This window comes from Schistosoma mansoni, chromosome 4 (genome assembly GCF_000237925.1).
Source record: "Schistosoma mansoni strain Puerto Rico chromosome 4, complete genome".
In the NCBI taxonomy this organism is placed as follows: domain Eukaryota; kingdom Metazoa; phylum Platyhelminthes; class Trematoda; order Strigeidida; family Schistosomatidae; genus Schistosoma; species Schistosoma mansoni.
Window position 1 is genome coordinate 4,677,048 of NC_031498.1, and position 22,583 is coordinate 4,699,630.

At 36.8% G+C, this 22,583-nt stretch overlaps 2 protein-coding genes across 2 annotated transcripts in view; both read left to right on the top strand.

The window, feature by feature from the left end:
• Positions 1-8,181, top strand: part of Smp_211050 (acylaminoacyl-peptidase (S09 family)) — a gene marked incomplete at both ends in the record, with an annotated part of 19,909 nt that extends 11,728 nt beyond the window's left edge. Inside the window, 4 exons of the mRNA XM_018796601.1 lie at positions 1,164-1,414; positions 5,156-5,527; positions 6,164-6,312; positions 8,064-8,181. Of these exons, the coding sequence (XP_018651726.1) occupies positions 1,164-1,414; positions 5,156-5,527; positions 6,164-6,312; positions 8,064-8,181 (890 nt within the window). The remainder of the gene's footprint in view (positions 1-1,163; positions 1,415-5,155; positions 5,528-6,163; positions 6,313-8,063) is intronic.
• Positions 8,182-13,653: 5,472 nt separating this feature from the next.
• Positions 13,654-22,583, top strand: part of Smp_211060 (acylaminoacyl-peptidase (S09 family)) — a gene marked incomplete at both ends in the record, with an annotated part of 32,227 nt that continues 23,297 nt past the window's right edge. Inside the window, 4 exons of the mRNA XM_018796602.1 lie at positions 13,654-13,860; positions 14,755-14,796; positions 18,682-18,845; positions 20,619-20,697. Of these exons, the coding sequence (XP_018651727.1) occupies positions 13,654-13,860; positions 14,755-14,796; positions 18,682-18,845; positions 20,619-20,697 (492 nt within the window). The remainder of the gene's footprint in view (positions 13,861-14,754; positions 14,797-18,681; positions 18,846-20,618; positions 20,698-22,583) is intronic.

Sequence of the window (22,583 nt, forward strand, 5' to 3'; positions counted from 1 at the left end):
CTGTAGGTTTGTTCTCTGAGCTGGATGGTTTGGTCGTGGAGCTTCCATCGTCCTTCTGAACGACATCATCAGCACAAACGCCATGACATGTCTTCACTCATATCAATACACGTGGACAACTACGGATACACATTCGCCTGGAAAAATGTGGAGATTTTGGACAGAGGCAATTCCAAAAACACCAAAGAATTTTTAGAAGCTTGGAACTCAGGTCAATCAGCAATAAACAAGCACATTAAAATCAATCCAATTTATCAAGCAATCGAGAAAATTATGCACAAATATAGGGACAAAAATCAAACCAATAGGAGATAAAACCAAAACAAAGAAATAAACAATGACAGATTTAAGGTTAATAAGAACCAATCAACATCGAGGTGCACAGGACAAGCTGTCAATCACACGTGGAGAAATTCAAACACTTCACTTCTACCCGAAGTTTGTGCTGATGATCTCGTTCAGAAGGACGATGAAAGCTCCACGACCAAACCATCCAGCTCAGAGAACAAACCTACATTAAAATTACCCACCTGAGCTACAAATCTTCTCCACCATCTCAATATCAAGTGTTCTATCGAAAGAAAAGTTATAGAGGAAGTTCATCACTTGAATAACATGAAAACAGCGTATAGTTGTGTCATTCTGGAATATCAGAGATAAGCAAAAATAAGTTAAACCTTGTGGTTTGAGACCGAACAAGCTGTTCAAACTAGACAAGATTTCAAAAATTGTCACACATAAGAAAAAAGGTGATTAGAAAAGAAAGAATTTCTGTTGCAAATAGAAAAAAAATAGACTGAGTTAACATAAACCATGCGTTAATGCATACAAGTTAGTTAAACGTTTAAGCTTAGCTCAATGTACTGAGTGTTATTTTAATAGTGTGACGTAACACACAAAACGAGCAAACAATGACAACTTGAACCGACGCTTCTCGGCTCTCTGAGCTAAGATCATGTGTAGTATCTGTGTGTGAGAAAACAATGAAGAAGCTAAATTAATGTAAATCCATTCCATTTTATTTATTCGAGTCCTAGTTTGATTGCCTCGTTTTACTTATGTTCCCAAAATTTCAAGTATGTAGATTGGTCTAACGTTAATGTATAATTCATCATTGATCCGAAGATAAATGAAATTTCACACTGTTTAATGCTATTTTTCAGTATCAGATTTCACATTTGCAAAAGATCTAACAGAAATTGTAGCATGTAGACTTCGTGGTTTAATTGTCATGCCTCATGGCGGTCCACATTCACATTCAAATGCTTCTTGGTCTCCAATGATCGCTGGATTTTGTTCTATAGGCTTTGCTTGTTTATTAATTAATTATCGTGGATCACTTGGTTATGGCAATGCGTTTGTCCAAGATTTAATCGGATATATCAGTGAAAAAGATGTGTCCGATTGTGTTCAAGTAAGTGATTTTTCAATTTGTTTCTCTATTTTCATTCAAACAATAAACCCGCTCAACAATTTTCTGAAACAATTTACATAGAATTTGTGAAGTTATTGTCTCATATTTATCATTCGAAAAACTGATTCTATGTCAATACACAATCAGTGTTTGAACGACGATAATTCCTCTCTGTGTACAAATTATATCTGAAATAGTCTCTGTGATTGGTATATAAATAATCCTAACTTTTCTCCCGATCGCCTGCCCCGAGTTTCTTTTCTGACTTTCTCTGAGACTATTTCAACTATAGTTTCTACATCAAATATATTTCGCATGCTCCATGCCTAATTTCTGTAAAAGTGTTTATCCAAATTTTCGCAAATTTTTATGTAATTCTTTTCTCTTTAACTATAAAGAGGAAGGATTTTCGGATCTATTATGATCATGTTTCGGTTGTTAAAATTGATGAATAATACTGAAAATGGTCACTTCAATAACTTTGTGAGACCTAATAATGATATCTACTGCTTTGAGTGTTGTAGGCTTTAGAACGTACATTACTACCCATTAGTTAGAAACGAATACACAATTATAAAAATTGTTGTCAAATTTAAAACTGTAGCATTTATTGAATTTACCATCCGCTAATGTTTGTTGTTGTTATGTCTGGAGATTCTCCATTATTAATGTCTACAGTTTGATTGCTTTCATTTGACAATCGGAAAGCACTGGAATTACCGCGACGAAAAGTAAGGACATGAAGAACTAGTGAAGTGTAAATTAATTGGCTTTACATAAACGCGTCCCCAAGAGTCCAAAAATCACTTCTCTATTAGATCAAAATATAACCATTTATGTACTAATTTTCGCATACAATAATATCACACAAGGATAAACACATCAAGTTACTGAATATAGTTCACTTGAGCTGTTCACTCTGCCTGTAGCTCTTTTGAGGTTACTGCTGGTTCCAACCCTGGCCAAATGAGGAGGGTTGGGCATGGGGTCAGAAACTCCATCCTGTAGAAAACAACCTTGCTAAAAAGAAACGCCAACCAGAATAAACAAGTTAAACCATTTAAACTCTGCCGTGGGAACTGAAGGATCTTCATTCGAAAGCATTATGACGCCTCATAAAATGGAAGCTGAGATTATTCGAAAGTCACGTGGCCGATGCCACGTCTGACAACCAAAGCAACATTTAGTATGAGCAGATGTAATATCTGGACATTGTGTGTGACTAGAGAAACCGGTCAAATAGCTGTGCAAACGAGGAGATACAACTTAGCGGTGCTCGGAATCAGCGAAACCCATTAGGCCAAAGCTGGACAGAAAAGGATAGATTCCGGGAAGATGCTTTTGTACTCTGGTCATGAAGAAGAAAATGCTTTGCATACACAGGGAGTTGCACTGATACTTTCCAAAGAAGCGCAGAAAGCACTTATAGGATGAGAATCTCATGGATCCAGGATCATCAAAGCATTCCTCAAAAAGAAGGGGGAGATTACAGTGAATGTTATCCGGTGCTATGCATCAACCAATGATAGCAAGGACGACGATAAAGATCAGTTTTACGAGTGGCTGCAATCGATCATAGAGAAGTGCTCAGGGAAGGACCTGACCATTCTGATGACAGACATAAACGCCAAAGTCGGAATGGAAAACACCGGTTATGAATATATGGGACAAGAAGGACTAGGATAAAGGAACGAGAATGGCAAGAGATTTGCAAATATATGTGCACTCAGCAAAATGGTTATTGGTGGCTGACATAGCTTCAGATCACCACCTGTTGGTGGCCGAGATGAAACTGAAAGTAAAGAAGCACTGAACAATTGGAGAAACATCATTACAAAAGTTTAATTCAGCCCTCCTTCGAGATACTGACAAACTCAACGAATTCAAGATAACTCTCAACAACAGGTTCCAAGCCTTACAAGATTTATCAAAGAAGAGGAAACTACTGTGGAGAACCATGAGGAGGGAATCAACTACCAAGCAGTAATTTTAGCTTGCCAGGAGGTTTTAGGCCGCAAGAAGCATCATCATAAGGAATGGATCTCTATCGAGGCCGTGAGCAGGATTCAAGTAAGAAAGAAGAAGGCAAACCAATCACTGAGATTCAAGAATGGAGAAAAAGGTGGGTAGAACACTTCGAGGAACTCTTGACTAGATCAGCTTCATTAAATTCACTGAACGTCGAGGCAGCATCTACAGACTTTCCTATAGCTGTCACTCCACCGACAATCGAAGGCCTCAAGTTAGACAAAGGAAAAAGCAAGATTCTTAAGTACAAAACGGGGAACACCAACCCATTCAAACTTGGTGGAGAAACTCTGGAAGAGGTGGAATCCTTCATGTACCTGGAAAGCATCATCGATGAACAAGGAGGATCGGATGCAAGGATTGGCAAACCAAGGACTACATTCTCACAATTGAAGAACATATGGAACTCAAAACATCTGTCAATCAACATCAAAGTCAGAATATTCAATGCGAACGTTAAGACAGTTCTACTGTACAGAGCTGGAACTTGTAGAACTATCTCAACCATCACCAAAATGGTGCAAGTAATTATAAACAATTGTCTATTCAAAATTTTTATTGCCCGTTGATCAGTTACCATCAGCAACAGCCTGCTGTGGAAGAGAACAAACAAGCTTCCATCTGAAGAGGAAACTAGGCAAAGTCGTTGGAAGTGGATAGGACATACATTGATCTCATGCTACTTTTACACCTATATACATACCTACTTACATATACCTATCTCTACATAAATGCCTACCTATGTATAATAAATAGTAATAGTTTCTATAATACTATGGTATTACCACAATAATAATATAATAATAGTTAGCTTATGTTAAAAAACCCGCATGCGATATGGCAACCTCATCAATAATTGAGATGGTGGAGATTTGTAGTCCAGGTGGGGTGATTTTGGTAGAGCTTCCAGCTCAGAGACAAGGCAAGCCCTCACATGGAATCCTGAAGGCCAAAGGAAAAGAGGAAGACCAAAGAACACATTACTCCGAGAAATGGAGACATGAGAAGAATGAACAAAAATTGGATAGAACTAAAAAGGAAGGCTCAGGACAGAGTGGGTTGGAGAATGCTGGTCGGCGGCCTATGCTCCATTGGGAGTAACAGGCGTAAGTAAGTAAGTAAGTCAAGCTCAGAGAGCGGAATTCCACCAAAACCAGCAACGATATCTGTTCACACACACAGATCGCCAGTTTTATGCCTGGACATATAAAGATGTATCGAGCAATCAGGGAATAGTTTGCAATTAACCAATGAAATTCGGTCAAAAAATGTATGTTGAAAAAAATAGTTACTTATGAGTAACACAGTTATATTACACAAATCTCACAAGTTTTTCCTGTCTTAATTCATCTGGTGTAATGAATGGTCAATAGTATAAGGTTTTCTTGGTGTCCTGGTGACTTTCGTTCTTACTCATGATCTAGTAGGTTGCCTATAGTCATTTTATTTTGTATGAAATATGGATGATATTTTCATACAATTAACGAGAATTTAACTAGAAGTTAGTCAACTAAATAGTATTGTCTTTTGATATTCATTGATTTTTGTTTCAGTTTTCTGTTTTGGTTATGAGCCACTTTATCTGCTTACTTTGTTCAGTCTATTATCAGTTAATTCATTGTTTGAATAATTAATTGTAACGTTAAAATAATCTATCCATCGTCTTTGTAATCTTTTCATTTTTACCTGATATACCTTCTTCCCTCTTTTTAGGCTACTAAATTTGCATTGAATTATTTACAGAAATATGGGTCCAACTTGAAAGCAGTTTTGTTTGGCGGTTCACATGGAGGCTTTTTAACGTTACATTTAGCCTCACGATATAAAAACTTATATCATGTAGCTACAGCTCGTAATCCAGTGACTCATCTAGTCAGCCTTATTGATACATCTGATATACCGGATTGGTGTTATACTGAATCAGGTTTAGCAGATTGGTGTGAATGGCCTCTTGGTTATTTACCGAATGAAAATGAATTAACACGTTTATCAAATCAATCTCCTTTGAAATATTTAGATAAAACATGGTCTGTGCCTTTGTTAATGTTGTTAGGTGGAAAAGATCGTCGTGTACCAAATAGTCAGGTTAGTAGTTTGAAATTGTAAGTTATAATATTTAAAAATTATCCACAACCCAGTGCTTCCAGATTTTCGATGTTGATCTAGATAAGATGATTTCGTGATTTAAACTTTGAAAATTCTACAATTTCCACAAATCCCCCTAATGATGATTCGCTCACTAGTGACTAAATGCAAGATATGACTCCTGAAGCTCTGGTGAGAAGCTTTGGCCAGTGAAGTTCAACCATGTGGAGTATGAGACAGTTACCCACTGAAGATGATCGAAGATGGTCGCGCATTGTTGTGGGTTGATTCAGGTTAGACATTGGCACCATTGGATGGGCGTTCAATGGTCTATTTGTTAAGCGTTCACGCGCGAGTCTAAAGATCCCAGGTTTGAGTCCTGCATGCAAGATTGTGGACGCGCACTGACAAGGAGTCCCGTTCTAGGATGAAACGGGCGTCCAGTGCTTCCAGGTTTCCAGTTGTCTAATTTGAATTAGTTCGTGATCTCGAAAAACCCCTAAAAAGAGATTGTTTAATAGTTAGTTATTTTAGTGTAAATTGTCATCACTTGGTACATCGTTATCAAAATGATAGCATAAAAATGAATTTAAATATTTTTCTGTTTGATTGTTTACTTGTTTATCTTGATTTTAGGGATTAACATTCTGCCGAAAGTTGAAAGCTTTATGTCCAACTGTACCATGTGAAACGCTGCTCTATCCATATGATTCACATCCACTGGATTCTCCAGCATGTTCATTAGATGTTTTTGTGGATTGCGTAAATTGGTTTTTAAAACACTTGTAAAACTTGTGAAAAAGCATAATGCTATGTTTTCTTTTCTGTTCATTTTGTTCACGTCGAAATAAATAAGTAAACAATTAACTTCATGTTATTGCATTTCTTTTTGTAAATGTACATTTTTAAAATTATTTTTGTATATACCTGTGCACACGTATCTATCATGAATAGCTCAGTGGTGATGTGCTTTAGTGCTGGATGTTAATGAGTTTGAATCTTGAATGAGATGATCTCTAGTGCTATTAGTAGCGCGTAGGCGGTTACCACTTCCTATTTGCCCACACCATAGGAGGATAGTTCTTGGGGTCCTTGCGAAGTAAACTGAATTAGTAGTGGTTTTGGCAGTTTGAGAGCGGGACTGCAGAACCCAAGAGATAACTACTAAGGGTTTTTAGTAATTATTTTTAAATGAGGTAGATTCATACTTCCAAGGCCTTACCATCGGCGACAGTAATCTGCGGGCTAAAGTGAGGTGTGGTATTTCCAGAGTCTACGTTCTGTAACTCCCCTTTCATTGTGGGAAAGTAGCGCCGCTGCAGATGCTAGTTTTCTGGCGTTAAACCCCTGTACAACTTCGTCCTCGGACCATAACTCTCTTGTGTTTAGTCTTTCCGTTCCTCAAACGACCTGCTTAGGATAGTTGAGTCTAAATCAACAAGCCTTCTACTCAACACTACTCGGTTGGGTCATTATTATACGCAAGGTTTACCTTCAAGCCAACTCAGCAGCTTTGGCTGCATTGGTTTGAATGCCATAGGAAACTGCATTTTCCCGAAGACTGTTGATATGTTTTAATGATGAGCATTAACTATCATGATATTTAGTTCCGAGGCTTAATGTCAATCACATCCACCCATTTAGCTTATACATTTAGAGGAGTTGATCCGTCGCTTTGAATACGGTAGAAACTAAAACAGTAGTTTACTACTCTCTATTGAAAATCATAACACAGTGCGTAAAATTGGAAGATTTGACAATAATAATTTCTGTAGTAAACAAAAATGTATTTTAAAAGGTTTAGAAGACAATGTTAAGATGCTATACACCTAGGATCTGCTAGAATTATCACGCTTACTTTACAATCCTCACAATATCTCAACCTAGAAAACGGTGATGATTAAGTCACTGATGTGAACTAGTTCATTAGTCCGAGCCTCGGAAACGTCAGACGATAGCACGTGACCTATGATTACTAAGCCTCATTGCATAGCGAAAAATATGGTTCTTCACGTACATTTCCAATTGATTTGTTTATTTAAACACATACAAGGGGGCACCAGATATATATGCGCCACACAAATCTCATTTGTGAGGGCTGTGATACTACCCGGGTGCCCAGACCGAAGCAGGTTTTCTTATTGATTTGAAGTTACAATAAAGAACGTGCTATAGTGATAGCAGAATAAATTGTGCATTAAGATTATCCAAGCTTCATAGCAGTATAAATCAAAGTATAGAGTAGAAAAATTCCTACTTCTACTAACAGTCTTAATTATTGATTAATATTTCAGCCACTTATCTCTTGACAATCTTCACGTTTACCTGTCTCGATTTATCACCTGCTGAAAAATGAGTTGGGGTTTAGAGTGTTCAATATGACTAGATTCAGTTGAAGAGGCACATACTGTACAAAATGAGCCTCTTGAATTCTATTAGTAACCACAGTCCCATTTTTTCGACTTTTTAAAAAAAAAATGTAAATGAACTCATTAGCTTATATAAAATTCTTAAAATCCTAATTGTCTTATTTTAGTATTAATATGACCAGTATTGACAGTTATTTCGGAGAGTTTCTGGACAATGAAGATAATGAACAAGAGCAGGATAGTAAACCTGTGAGATATAAATTTGTTTTTATTATTTGCTTATAATCGTTCATATATTTGAGGCAGAAATAATATTGTTTTTCTGTGTAATATTTAAATCAGAAAATGTTTATAAATTCCACCATAGGGCACTTGGTGCAAAATTCTTGAATATCGATTCATCCATAATCTATTATAAGGAATGATTTATGATTAAAAGAGTCATTCTAAATGGACAGGTATGGTTGTATTTAGCTTACTTACTTACTTACTTACGCCTGTTATCCCTCGTGGAGGAGCATAGGCCGCTCACCAGCATTCTCCATCCAACTCTGTCCTGAGCCTTCCTTTCCATTTGTTATTCATCCTTTTCATATCTGCTTCTATTTCCCGGTGTAATGTGTTCTTTGGCCTTCCTCTTTTCCGCTTCCCTTCCGGATTCCAAGTTAGGGATTACCTCGTGATGCAGTTTGGTGATTTCCTTAATGTATGTCCTATCCACTTCCAACGTCTTTTCCTAATTTCCTCTTCAGCTGGAAGCTGGTTTGTCCTCTCCCATAAAACGCTGAGGTTATTAGCTAGCAGAATGATATTCAGGACAATAACAGTGTTCTATTTGCGGTTTGTTATATGAATGTATTTGAATTATAATTTATTATATAAACACATAAACATTGGTACAAGGAGGCATCAAGTAGATATGCGCCACATAAATCATTCGATTTTTGTGACGGCTGGGATACTACTCGGGTGCCCAAACCGAAGCAGGTGGTTTTCTTAAGGGGCCACACTTCGAGCATTTGACCTAGAGGTCTAGTCCAAAAGGTAGTGGAGCAACGTTAGGAGATGCAGTCCCATGGTAGCCGGTGACCAACATAAAGCTAATACACAATTTGTTTCTTTAGGATCCTGGAGCCCATGTGAACCGTTGGTTTGGAATCAGGGTTTTCCAACTCCCCTAGGTGGACTTTCCGTGTCCACCAACCCGGTTAAAGCTCCGGACATTTTCTTTTCGTCCTCTGAATCCCGTAAACAACAGTAATGCGGCGAGAAGGCAGTGAGTAGAACTTCCGTGGCAGTGGTTGTATGCACATGGCCATGTGAGAGCATTTCGAGAGGGAGAGTTTACTCTCCCCACTCTCGGCCGTACTGCATTTGGGGGCAATGTATTTGAATCCTGGTGTAGGATTTTCTTGTCAAAACTCAAACCTAACGTCATTCCGGTTTCAAACTGTATCCACGCAGCTAAAAAAGTACGATAGATATATCTTATTGAACGGTTATATAACATATTGTCACGTATAAATGCTAGAATTCATATCTAGATTAACTGGCCTCAGTTAACGTGTGAAAGAATCAGTCCCATAACAATTGAAGGTGCCCGTTGCTGATGTGTCACCAGGGTTTCCCGTTGACTATCTTCGACCACACAACAGATTAGTGACTGTCATGTTATTAAACGTACAGTGGTGACTTTACTTTGATAATAAGTTACTAAGTATGTCAGTACAACTAGGTGAGGCCCCAATATTTTGACTCTCATATTAGACTATCAACAGAAAGTGTTGTACTAATGTTTTGTTAAAAATTCATCAGTGTGAAGGAGTTTTTCATTTCGCGGTTTTAGATGCTTTTTGTAAAATAGTGGCTCAGTGGTCCAAGTATTTGGCCTTCAACTGGTAGGGCATAGGGTTCGGATTTCGTCTCATCCATGTCGGTAGTAGCACCCAGGTTGTATCACTATTTTTTGTAGATTACATCACGAACTGACCTTAGACAACTGTCGAAAACCAGGAAGCACTACACAGTTTCTTCATCCTAGTATAGGGCTACCAAGCTGCTTTGGAAGTTGGTTGCACAGCACCGTGAACTGATCAAACTTAGAGATGTTAGCCGTTGGTTGTCGAATCAGTGTCCATTGCGAGATTTGAAGGTCCTGGATCCTATCTTTGATAGGACTCATCAATACTCACTTTGGAGAAATCCAATACTAGGACAAAACATCTGTCCAACGTTTCCTGGTTCTCAATGTTTAACTAAATCAGTTCGTGATGTAAACTACGAAATTTAACAACTTCTATAAACCATTTATGCTAATATCATCACCATTACTTACGCGAACAGTCTAGTACATAGGCTTTTTTTCAACAAATATGTTATTCCATGGATACTTCTTTCATGTTACTTACTTACTTACTTACGCCTGTTACTCCCAATGGAGCATAGGCCGCCGACCAGCTTTCTCCAACCCACTCTGTCCTTGGCCTTCTTTTCTAGTTCTATCCAGTTCTTGTTCATTCTTCTCATATCTGTCTCCATTTCTCGGCGTAATGTGTTCTTTGGTCTTCCTCTTCTTCCTTGACCTTCAGGATTCCATGTGAGGGCTAGTCTTGTGACACAATTGGGTGACTTCCTCAAGGTGTGCCCAATCCACTTCCAGCGCTTCTTCCTGATTTCTTCCTCCGCTGGAATCTGGTTTGTTGTCTCCCACAGTAACTTGTTGCTGATAGTGTCTGGCCATCGGATCCGAAGTATTTTGCGTAGACAGCTGTTAATAAACACTTGTATCTTCTGGATAATGGCTTTCGTAGTTCTCCACGTCTCCGCCCCATACAGTAGAACTGTCTTGACATTTGTGTTGAAAATTCTAACCTTGGTGTTGGTTGACAATTGTTTTGAGCTCCAGATGTTCTTCAGTTGTAAGTATGCTGCTCTTGCTTTGCCGACCCGCGCCCTCACATCTGCATCTGATCCACCGTGTTCATCAATGATGCTGCCCAGATATGTAAAGGTTTTCACATCCTCCAAAGCTTCTCCGTCAAGTGTAATTTGATTGGTGCATATTGTATTGTATCGGAGAGTCTTGCTTTTCTCTTTGTTTATATTGAGACCCACTGCTGCTGAGGCTGCTGCTACACTGGTCGTTTTCTCCTGCATTTGTTGTTGCGTTTGTGATAGAAGAGCCAGATCATCTGCGAAGTCTAAATCGTCAAGCTGCATCCTGCCTGTCCACTGTATCCCATGCTTTCCTCCAGATGTTGACGTCTTCATGATCCAGTCGATCACCAGGAGAAAGAGAAAGAGTGAGAGTAAGCAACCTTGTCTAACACCGGTCTTTACTTCAAACGATTCGGTGAGTTGTCCTCCGTGGACGATTTGGCAGTTTAGTCCATCATAGGAGTTCCGTATGATATTGACTATCTTCTCAGGCACGCCGTAGTGTCGAAGAAGCCTCCATAGTGTCGTCCTGTCCACGCTATCAAATGCTTTCTCGTAGTCGATGAAGTTGATATAGAGTGACGAGTTCCATTCGATTGATTGTTCCACAATGATACGTAGAGTTGCGATTTGGTCTGTACACGATCTATCCTTACGAAATCCAGCTTGTTGATCTCGAAGTTGGGCGTCCACAGAATCCTTCATCCTGTTTAACAATACTCTGTTGAAGACTTTTCCTGGTATTGAGAGAAGAGTGATGCCCCTGTAGTTGTCGCACTTGCTGAGATCACCTTTCTTTGGTATCTTGATCAGAAGTCCTTTTTTCCAGTCTATTGGTACTTGTCCTTCATCCCAAATCTTACTGAAGAGGATGTGGAGTATCTTGACAGTTGCTGCTACATTTGCTTTCAGTGCCTCTGCCGTGATGTTGTCTGGTCCCGCTGCTTTGCCACTCTTGACTTGTCTAATGGCCATGCTGATCTCTTCAATTGTTGGTGGGCCAACATCGATTAGGAGGTCTGTGGGTGCTGCTTCGATGTTGGGTGGGTTCAGTGGAGCTGGTCGATTCAAGAGTTCTTTGAAGTGTTCTACCCACCTGTTTCATTGTTCTTCAATGTCGGTGATTACTTTGCCTTTCTTGCTTTTCACTGTTCCTTCTGGCTTACGGTAATTTCCAGCGAGTTTCTTTGTTGTATCATACAATTGTTTCATGTTTCCTTCTCTTGCAGCCTTTTCCGCTGTCATCGCCAAATCTTCCACATATTTACGTTTGTCGGTTCTGATGCTCCTCTTCACTTGCTTGTTGGCCTCTGTGTATTCGGCTTGTGCGTTGGCTTTTTCTGCTCTGGTTCAGCTGATATTGATTACTGCCTTCTTGTTCCTCCTTTCTTCAATCTTATCCAGTGTACCAACAGTGATCCATTCCTTGTGATGGTGCTTCTTGTGGCCTAGAATCTCCTGACATGTTGAAATGATTGTCTCTTTTATCCCTTTCCAGTTGCTCTCCATAGTAGTCCTCTCTCCATTGAGTAGATCATGAAAGGCCTGGAACCTGTTGGTGAGGGCTATGTTGAATTCGTTGAGTTTGTCAGCATCTCGAAGAAAGGCCGTATTAAACTTTTGTGATGTTGTCCGCCCCGTTGTCCAGTGCTTCTTGAGTTTTAGTTTCATCTTGGCGACCAGCAAATGATGATCGGATGCTATATCAGCTCCTCTCCTGATTCTCACATCCTCCATAGTCCTCCTGAACTTTTTGTTGATGCAGATATGGTCGATTTGATTCTGTGTAGTGTGATCCGGTGAAATCCAAGTGGCTTTGTGTATGTTTTTGTGGGGGAATATGGTGCCACCTATGACCAGTTTATTGAAGGAACATAGGTTTGCAAATCTCTCACCATTTTCGTTCCAGTCCATGTCGTCCCATGACGTCTTCGTATCCAGTGTTGTCCATTCCAACCTTGGCATTGAAATCTCCCATCAGAATTGTCAGGTCCTTGGTTGGGCACTTCTCGAAGATCGACTGCAGCCTATCGTAGAATTGGTCTTTAGCGTCTTCATCGTAGTCGTTGGTAGGCGCATAGCACTGGATGACGTTCATTGTAATGCCCTCTCTCTTTGTTTTGAAGGAGGCTTTGATGATCCTTGGTCCATGAGATTCCCATCCAATAAGTGCATTTTGTGCTTTTCTGGATAGCATCAATGCAACTCCTTGTGTATGTGGGGCATTTCCTTCTTCATGACCGGAGTATAACAGAAGTTCTCCTGAAGCTAGTCGTTGTTGTTGTCCAACCTGCTTCCAATGTGTTTCGTTGATTCCAAGCACCTCCAGGTTGTATTTTCTCATTTCTGCAGCGATTTGGAAGACTCTTCCGGTCTCCCACACTGTTCAGACATTCCATGTACCTATAAAAATTGTCGCTCTGGTTGTTAGAAGGTGCATCGGCCTCGTGACGTCCGAAAAATCTCGGCTTTCATCATGAGACGTCATAATTATTCCTTCTACTCCCAGGGCAGAGTTTAAATGGTTTGAATTATTTTTTCTGGTTAGCGTTTTTTTAGCGAGTTGATTTTCTACGGGATGGGGTCGCTAACCCCATGTCCAATCCTCCTCCTTTACCTGGGCTTTGGACCGGCAGTAACCCCCAGAGGAGCTACAGGCGGAGTTTTCTTTCATGTTAAGTGCTTACAAATGTGGACTATTGATTGGTTTCTAACTGATTTGCTCCTACTCATACAATATTAAATAATAGTCTATCTGTTATCTATATAGATTTTAAATTGTAAATTGTTCTCTTTTTTATATTTATCTAGCTACAAGACATGCGTTCTGGTGTAATATTTTTGATTGATTGTACGCCGACAATGCTTGGACTACATGGTTCATTCGATTTAAATAGTAGTAATGCAGTGGATTCATCATCAGTAAAAAGTGGATTTGATTTAAGTCTGTTATGCTGTCAAACATTTCAACAGAATAAAGCACTTCATAGTCCTTTTGATATGATCGGACTTGTTTTAATGCGTACAGTAAGCTTTATTGTTGCTAACAGTTATACTGTCTTATTTGATCGAAATGTTTAAATTTTTTTTTACTTTTCATTGATTTGTCTCCTTACGGGACAAGGTTTATCTACAGTGCTTCTTAATTTTCAATCGTTCACCATCTGACATCATTCCTTAATGAAATCTTTTTGTTTCATATCACCCACCGATGTTGACGTATGTAAATTCCAATTAAATATACCTCTTTAAATAGATTGTCAGTTTATTTTATGTTTAAGAAAGGTCCGATTGTTGTGAATAAATAAATAAGCGGCACATAAACTATGTGGTCTTAACGGTTAAGTATTTTCCTCGAGATCTTAAGGTCTTGGCTCCAATCGCTGGTGTGGAGTCGTGAATGTGTACCTCTACAGAGTCCCTTAATAGGACAAAACAGTTGTCCAGTGCTTCCTGGTTTTTAATGGTTGTTTTTAGTTAGATTCAATTTATAATGTAAAACTTCGAATCCAAGAATTTCCGCAATTACCTGTAAACCCAATCATCATGTGTTTACTAGTGATTAACCTCAAGTGTTAATTCCAGGAGTTTTAGTGAGAACCCATGACTAATGTAGAATGTAAGATGAACATCACCAATGGCAATAGATGATAGTCAAGCGAAATCGCAAATCGACTGAAGTTGGGATGGTAAATCGTTAGTCCAACATTTAAGAACTCGTCACGGGTTCTGATGATACTTGGTTTTTATATTTATCATATTCGTTGATGCACACTGCTGATGAGTTCTATACTAGAGGGAAACAACTATCTAATGCTCCCTGGTTTTCAATAGCTTCTTAACTGAAATCGTTCCTTGTTGAATATCACATGCAAAAAAGTATTTTCGTTACATATCTTTGTCTTTTTTTCTCTGTTAAAGAGTGAATCATCTGTTGACACGAAGAATATTATGGTCTTACAGGTTAGTTAAAAGATCTACTTAACCAATTTTTCATATTATCTAAATAGTATGATACTAATTTGGATTGGTGACTAACGTTTACATGTTCCTCCATAATCTTTTAATTTTCATATTTTCTATCATGAATATAATCAGCTTGTTTTATCATAATGCCGACGTCTTGATAAAATGTCAGGATAGTTTTTTTTCTGAAGAGTAGAATGTAGAATGTAATTAAATGGAAAACACTCATTGAGACATAAAACAAGAAAGAGTAGTTCAATGAAAGCTATTTGTATTCTGTGAATTCATTTTCAATGTTGTATCATCACAAATATGGACATTTTTTCCCCAAAATGATAATCAGTAATATGTTAATGGCAATACCGAGGCAATCGGCACAGGATGCACATATGTCAAAAAGGGAGTGATCAATTTTAGTCCTCAACATTGACGAGAAGATTCAAACAGCCATGACAAACGAAATAACATGTTTGTTAAAATAGTTTACTGAATATGTTAATAACCAAAAAATAAACAAATGAATACGAAAATTTTTATTCCTATTAAAAGTCTGGGGGGGGGTGTATCTGTTAGGAATTGAGATATTCATCAAGAACTTTGCAGAAATTAGATAAATCGTCGAAAAGTTTTAGTTGCATATGTTGTCATACTTATCTTGTATCCTGACTCAGTGGTCTAGAAGTTAAGCTTTCTCACTTGATACTGTAGGTCTTGGGTCTGATTCCCAGTTATGAGGTCGTGGATACTAATGTATGAGGAATCCCATACTGTGATGAAATGACTGTTCATTGCTTTTAGGTTTCCAATGATTATCAAACTTAGGTTGTTTGTGATTTCAATAAAATTCATTAATCTCCCCAACCCCATACTGATATCTCTCTTCGCTGTTTAAATCATTTGGACTAGCAATACATTTCATTCTCTGTGTTAAAATGATGTCCCAGTAAACATGGAAGTATAAATTGTCGAAATCGTTACCGACTGTAGTTAAAGATTTTGGACTAGTTATGAGTAACTTGGGTGTATTTCATAACAATCCAACATTGTAACCGCATCTGATCAGGTGACATTTTGCGAGATGCATTAGTATAATGAATGTTTTTGGGCTTTTGGATAGATCTTTAGAATTCTGTTGTGTGAACTAACAAACTATATGACTGAATGCTCTTATTGAGTAATTGCTGTCTAATAAAAATTTTGTATCATATGAGATAAAGTTGTATGAAGGCTGACGGTATCAGACCATACAATTCCATTATTTCATGATGTCATTGATATCAGTCGTGTTGGTTCATGTATTCGCAGTATCCATAATCTGTAGTTGGTATTTTTAGATGACATCTCTTCAAATCTGTCATAGTGATGTTGATGTAGTCACTTCATCATTTACTTTAATTCCTGAGTTTCAATAATGCTTTTCATAATTTCTGTTCCTCGATTTCATTGTGTCCTTTCCGAACTATATCCTCCCTGTTTAGTATTTTTGTATATTGGTTGTAGTTATTATTGATCGGACTTTTTCGATTATCATTTTGTCCAATTTCTCATCTCTCTGCTTATGTTGAAATATGATATTATAGGCCAGTGTTCATTTGTTCCAACTTCGATGGTGTTTACAATTGATTAACTGATTAAGTAGACTTCACATCATCGAGATATAAAGTAATACCTGAAAACCGGTTTAAACTATTTTTAAATCTCCATAAGGACTAAATAAGATGAATAAATTGTACATTCCCGTTTCATTTAATGTATATACAGCGTTCATTATCAATCGATCAGTATAACTGATGCCTGACAACTTTGTGATATTATTAACTACTGAGAGTTACAATATAATATAACTGAGCGTCATAGCAGAGTTCATGAAGGTCCACTATACCATGTTACTTAAAAATGTACCGCTATTCGTTGCCTCATTAGATTAATTCAGCTTGTCACTGAACACAAACTACTAGAGTATTCACAAATCGACTGCTTTTTTTAGTAGTTAAAGTTGTTTGTTGCATTCGTGGATGAAAAAGAAATCACATTAGACATCATAGTACTTACACTTTACATATATATACCGAAAATAGTAGCATTTCATTTACATATCGTTATCACCCCTTGCCTGGATAATTTAAAACCAGCCAAAGATACATCAGGTAACAGATATCATATACATCGTGCAAATATATTTTCACTTGTTAAAAGAAGAGTGAAATGTCATAAAATTTGCAAAAACCCTACATTCTTTATATCTTAATAAGCATTTGTGATAGTTTGAAAATATCTAGGATTTAGGTTGAATTTTTAACTTGACAAAAACCAATACTTGTGTATTCGTTTTTAAAAAACATCATTCTCTAGCTTAATTTACTGTTGGGATTTATGTAACTTCAGTATTATTCTACTGATATTAGCATTTATTTAAAGCGCTTACTGGTTATAACATGCGAGATTAAGTCATTAGATTGAATATTTGAACTTTCCATGGGGTTCAGATAACTGGGGAAGCATCGCATATATTTTTTAACATATATAAAGTTGGGTTTTAGTCTCAGTCAACTGAATTAGTTGTCAGAAAGTCAGTGGTGAATTGGTCACATTGTACACCAAATATAATTAGCTTCACAGAAGAAGTGGAATCAGCAAATTTACATCATGATGGTTATATTGAAGAGCTCGTAGAGAAATAATACGAAATGGCAAACAGTTTTTTGCATTAATAAACTTACACATCTTTAGTTTCTTGGTGATTACATTGTAATATGATAGAACATTATTCAATTGTATTGGAGTATGTACAGTTCCAGTTACAATTATCTTGTTTCTGTTGTTATTCAATTCCGGGTAACCATCTTATCAATTACGAGCAAACGTGGACGTTTTCCTTGATAGAAGCTGTATACTGTTAGGAAATTTCGATCCAGGACATTCAGTGTGGGGTGATACTTCTTCATGAAGTCAGATAAAAATTCATGTTTATTTTCTATATACTCCATCAGGCTATTTTGATAATTAAATCTATTCCATTTGTTTTTTAAAGTACATGTGTTGCGCAATATCTTGTAGTATAACCAGACATCTGTATCATTTGAGAGTCGTCAATCATTTCAGTAAAAGAACTTATTCCTTATGAGTTTTTAGGCACTAGACTAAGAGGATGGCTTAAAACAATGTACTCATTACAACTACGTATGGATTCAAAACGAATTCCAAATATTTCACATAGATTGTATAATTAGTTCAGTTGATAAGTTTCATTATTATCGTTTGATTAATTTCATATCTGTTTCATTGTTTGGAAAGTATAAAGATCTGTTATACATATTGGGCTTGTAGTGAACATAACACCGGTTGGGGACAATCGAATGTATTTAAGCAAACATTACAGACTATCTCAGTAAATTCTGAAAACCATACAATGGACAGTTAATTTGCAAATTAACAACCAATAGTCTCAATCTTCACTGTTTCTTCTTTAATTCCATTGTTCGTGCATTTTCCTACGGATTGCGCTTCGTTTGAGTTCTTTCCTCAACGGTCTTCTGCCAAAATACATTCCATGTCTGACCACCACCATATACTACTTATATGGATATAAGTAGACCACACCACACTCGTCCCGCCTTTAAAGCATTCGTTCATGCGGTGGTTCTGACGTTATATTCAACTTCAGAAGTATAAAGTTAATATATATCTGTCTATCCATATGATAAAATGAGTGCTTAATAATTAAGATATCCAACTTTCAAACACTATTTCACAAGTCCGAGGTCCGCTCCACCTGTATCTGCGTCGATTATATTCAGTTTATTCATATGATGAATTAAATTGACCATATTCCTTTTTATTTAACTTTAAATTGGTTCTATAATATACATATAATTCACTTAGCCTTTAGGTTTAGCTGATTCTACACGTATATTAGAAATTGAAAAGTTGAGACAATTAAAACCAGATGAATTGGAAAAACGATATGGCACTATTGTAAATCAACCTAATATTACTTTTCCTCTACACGAAGCATTGTGGGCTTGTCAAAATCAATTTATCACCAGGTAAGTTTCGTAGATTATTTTTTCGTCGTTAGTAAGGGGTCGTGGAGATTGTCGAATTTCATCAAAATCATGATTAGATCTAAGTTAGACCACAATCGAGAACCTAGAAGCATTGAAAAGCCGTTTCATCCCAGTATGGGACTCCTCATCATACACGTTTTAGATTGTGAAATTAATGAGTAGAATGGTGATCAATGAATGTTATGCAAGGATACTCAGTTACTGTGTGATAGCTATTTACAACATTTAGTCGTAAAGTAAGCTTTTCCCAAATAGACCTAGTTCAAAGACAAGACAACTGGTTGCCGGACTACTTTTCTCTTCCAGTGAAAGTAGCAATATCGGATTCAGAAATAAACATAACTATATTTCATTGAACTGTGTGAGTTTTGTACACTGCTCACTTTTAGAGGGGGTTAAAATTCGTCTGTAAAGCTCCATTGTTTTTAACATTACTGCCTATATCTTTATGACTCTACCTTATTCACTCTACACGTTATTGACTGATGTAGCCTAGTGCTTGCATTAAACATATAATAGACTGTCTATGATCAGTACAAACGGTTAAATATTGTAACATTGTTGATACATCACTGACCAGTCAGAGTAATTAATTTGATTCTGCAGGGATTATTTACCAGTCAAATCATAAAGTGGTAACTGCTCTGTATCTATGAGAATTTGAATGATAGAGAATTTATTTGAAGTTTCACTTCTTCTCAATCGATGCGAAATAAGTTAGTCTAGTTGTACATTTGGCAGTCACTGTTTTTACCACTTAGGTGAAAATATTAGGCTAAAAAAACTAGCACAGAAATCTGTTGATACTCAGATGCCACACTAATTTAACATTCCGATTTTGTTTAATAGAACTCCCTACTTATCTGTAAACTGTTTGTTGGAATTCTATCTTGAGCCGTTATCCTCTGGCGAATTCAATCAGTAATTTAAGTTTTAAAATATATTTTGTCAATCTCCACCACATTTTGATTCAATCAGTAATTTAAGTTTTAAAATATATTTTGTCAATCTCCACCACATTTTGATTCAATTCTACCTATCATATTACAATATAGTCACTACATTTAGTGATTTGTTCGGCGATGCTATGTTGAAATCAAGTTTGCGGGAAGCATTCGACCTAGATTTCGGCTGTTTGGTGTTCAAGAGATTGTATATGCAATCTTGTGGAAACTGTCATTCTCTTTCATACAAAGAAACAAAGTGATTGTCAGTCATTGATTTAGTGTTAGTGCAATTTTATGGTTATTCACCAGTATACTGGAAGTTTGGTCAAGGTTAGGTGTATGGTTATAGATAAAGATGATTAATCAATTGATTATGCTGTGAATCTGTATCGTGTAGAATAACTGGAACACATACGACATGTGCCTGACTATTGTCTACTTTGAGACCCACTATTGACTGGCCTAAGAATAGGTTGGAAGTTAGGAGTTGTCAAAACAAGATATGGCATCAGCCCATGAACTGATTGACTAGTGGCTATTTATTTATTATTTCCCTCTAGATTTTAGCTTCCAATACCCTTTCTTCGTATGTTCAATCTTTCGTCTTATCATCCATAGTATTATTATTTGAACTCTTTTTTTTGTTCATCTTGTTAATTTCATCTTACTGTATTTATGTATGTTGCGGCAATGAAGTCGATGTTTGTTCGTGCCAATCTCCCACACTGATTAATGCTGACTATCATAACACATTTATTTAACAATATATACAGCGACCTTTTTAATCCAATTTTATCATTTTTAGTTCAAAGACGTTTGGTATCAAACACATCTTTTTGTTAACCGATGATCCTGATCCAGTAAATAAAAATGCAAATTTGAAAGTCAGTGTTATATGCCTTTTGAACTTGTTTACTTTATTTAGTCATGGTTATTAAATTGTCAACACTGTTATTTGTCAAATCAGTATTTATGTTATAAGATAAATTGGTTTATAACAAGCGGAGTTTACATATCGCCTCCTTTGTTCATATCTTTTTAATGTCCTAATATCGTTTTTTTAGCGATTATTATTTGATATGATATAAAACGTAACATATTCAATACCACCTACATTGACGGTCAATATTGTCTGGTGTAGAAGTGAGTTGAAAGAACTCTAGGAGCGGTTAAATCAAGAAATGAGACGTGTTTATGAAGTTATTAATAATCTGAGCCATGTTGATAGCTGTAGACCACCTGTTTTGGGTCCGGATGGTTATCTTAACCAGTTGTTTAAGACTGGTTCAGAATCGTTTGCAAGGGCCCAGATGTATTTACTCCTTGTTTTTCTTCAGAATATAAGTCCCGAAATCTACTTTTACTTTCTTTTTCTACACCTAATGTTTTTTACTACTACTGACACTGTAACGACTCTGGGATTTGTCTTGAGATAATTTTATGTCGCTGTCCTAATTTGGTATGGAGGCTCGAACTGATGCACATATATGTTGGGTTCTAAGTCACATATAATGAAATAATTGACTAAGGTTTATTGATTAATTGAAAGTAAAAAACCGTCTTTTTCCGTGAACGTCTTGTTTAAAAGAAATTCTAAAGTGCTTCGTGATATGTGCTGAACTTCGTTTGATCGCTTTATTCCATTACTGATCAATCTTGTTCACCTATCAGTTGTAATCAAAATTTATGTAATCTTTTAAGTTTATTGTAAAGGTCTGCCAACATGTTAACTAGCTTCTTTAAGACTGGCTATTTGCAAATCTCAGAGCTGCTAACCTAATTGTAAGTTTCATCTTATTCAACGTTGTTGAACAGGTTGCTAACTGTATAACTCCAATCAAAATTGTAAACCGATTCCTCAAAATGTCTGAGTGTATTCAACTGTGGATAGTTGTTATTTTTCTATTTGTTAATACTTAGAAAATGCTTGTAAATATCAAGTTGTTGGTCGTAAAAGTTTCTGGGTCCTTGACACTAATGACAACTGATTTTAGCGTCTATATCAAAGTGCTTTAAGGACTAATGTTCATCGTTTTTTATTTACTAAGATCAACTTGAATTTAAGGTTCGTCCTGCATTGCACACGGTAGTGTTAAAGAATGTTAGTACAAACTGTTTTAAACAGTTGGGTTTTAAAATTTAGACATTGAACTAGTTCAGTGAATTATATCCCTTAAAGATATCCAAAACATTTCATTTCCTCTTGTCCTATGAAACAGTTGAGTAATTCGAAATTCTCGTTTATGTTCAGTATGCATATCATTTTACCTATAGTAATAGACACCCAAACCTCAGCCTTATTTCTAAAATGTGGTTTCTGTTTAGTACGGGTTTCAGTTCTGTGAACTAGTTTCACATACTTCTAGTCAATAATTTAATGTAAGTTGGTTACAGGGAAATTATTAGGTATTAAAGTTTATCCGGAGGTTGTTATACATCCTTAAATGCTAAGTTGGGTTGATAGAGATTTTATATGACTTTAGATTACCTAACTTCAGTTGGAAAAGCACTGGGAAACAGGGAATGCTGGTTAGCAGCTTCGTCATGGTAGTGGGGACAGACAAGATCAAACTAACGACATTCTGGAACTTTTAAAATTACAGTAGTGTTAAGTCACTAAATAGAAACCTCGCGGTCTACATTCTCAAGTTAACCTAATTTTTAGTGTATTCTAGCCGTCATTTGGTATAATTGATGAGTTAGAACCTTCAACTCTCGAAATAATTGACTTAGTATGTCGTCATAGCTGAGAATTTCTATCACAAACCGT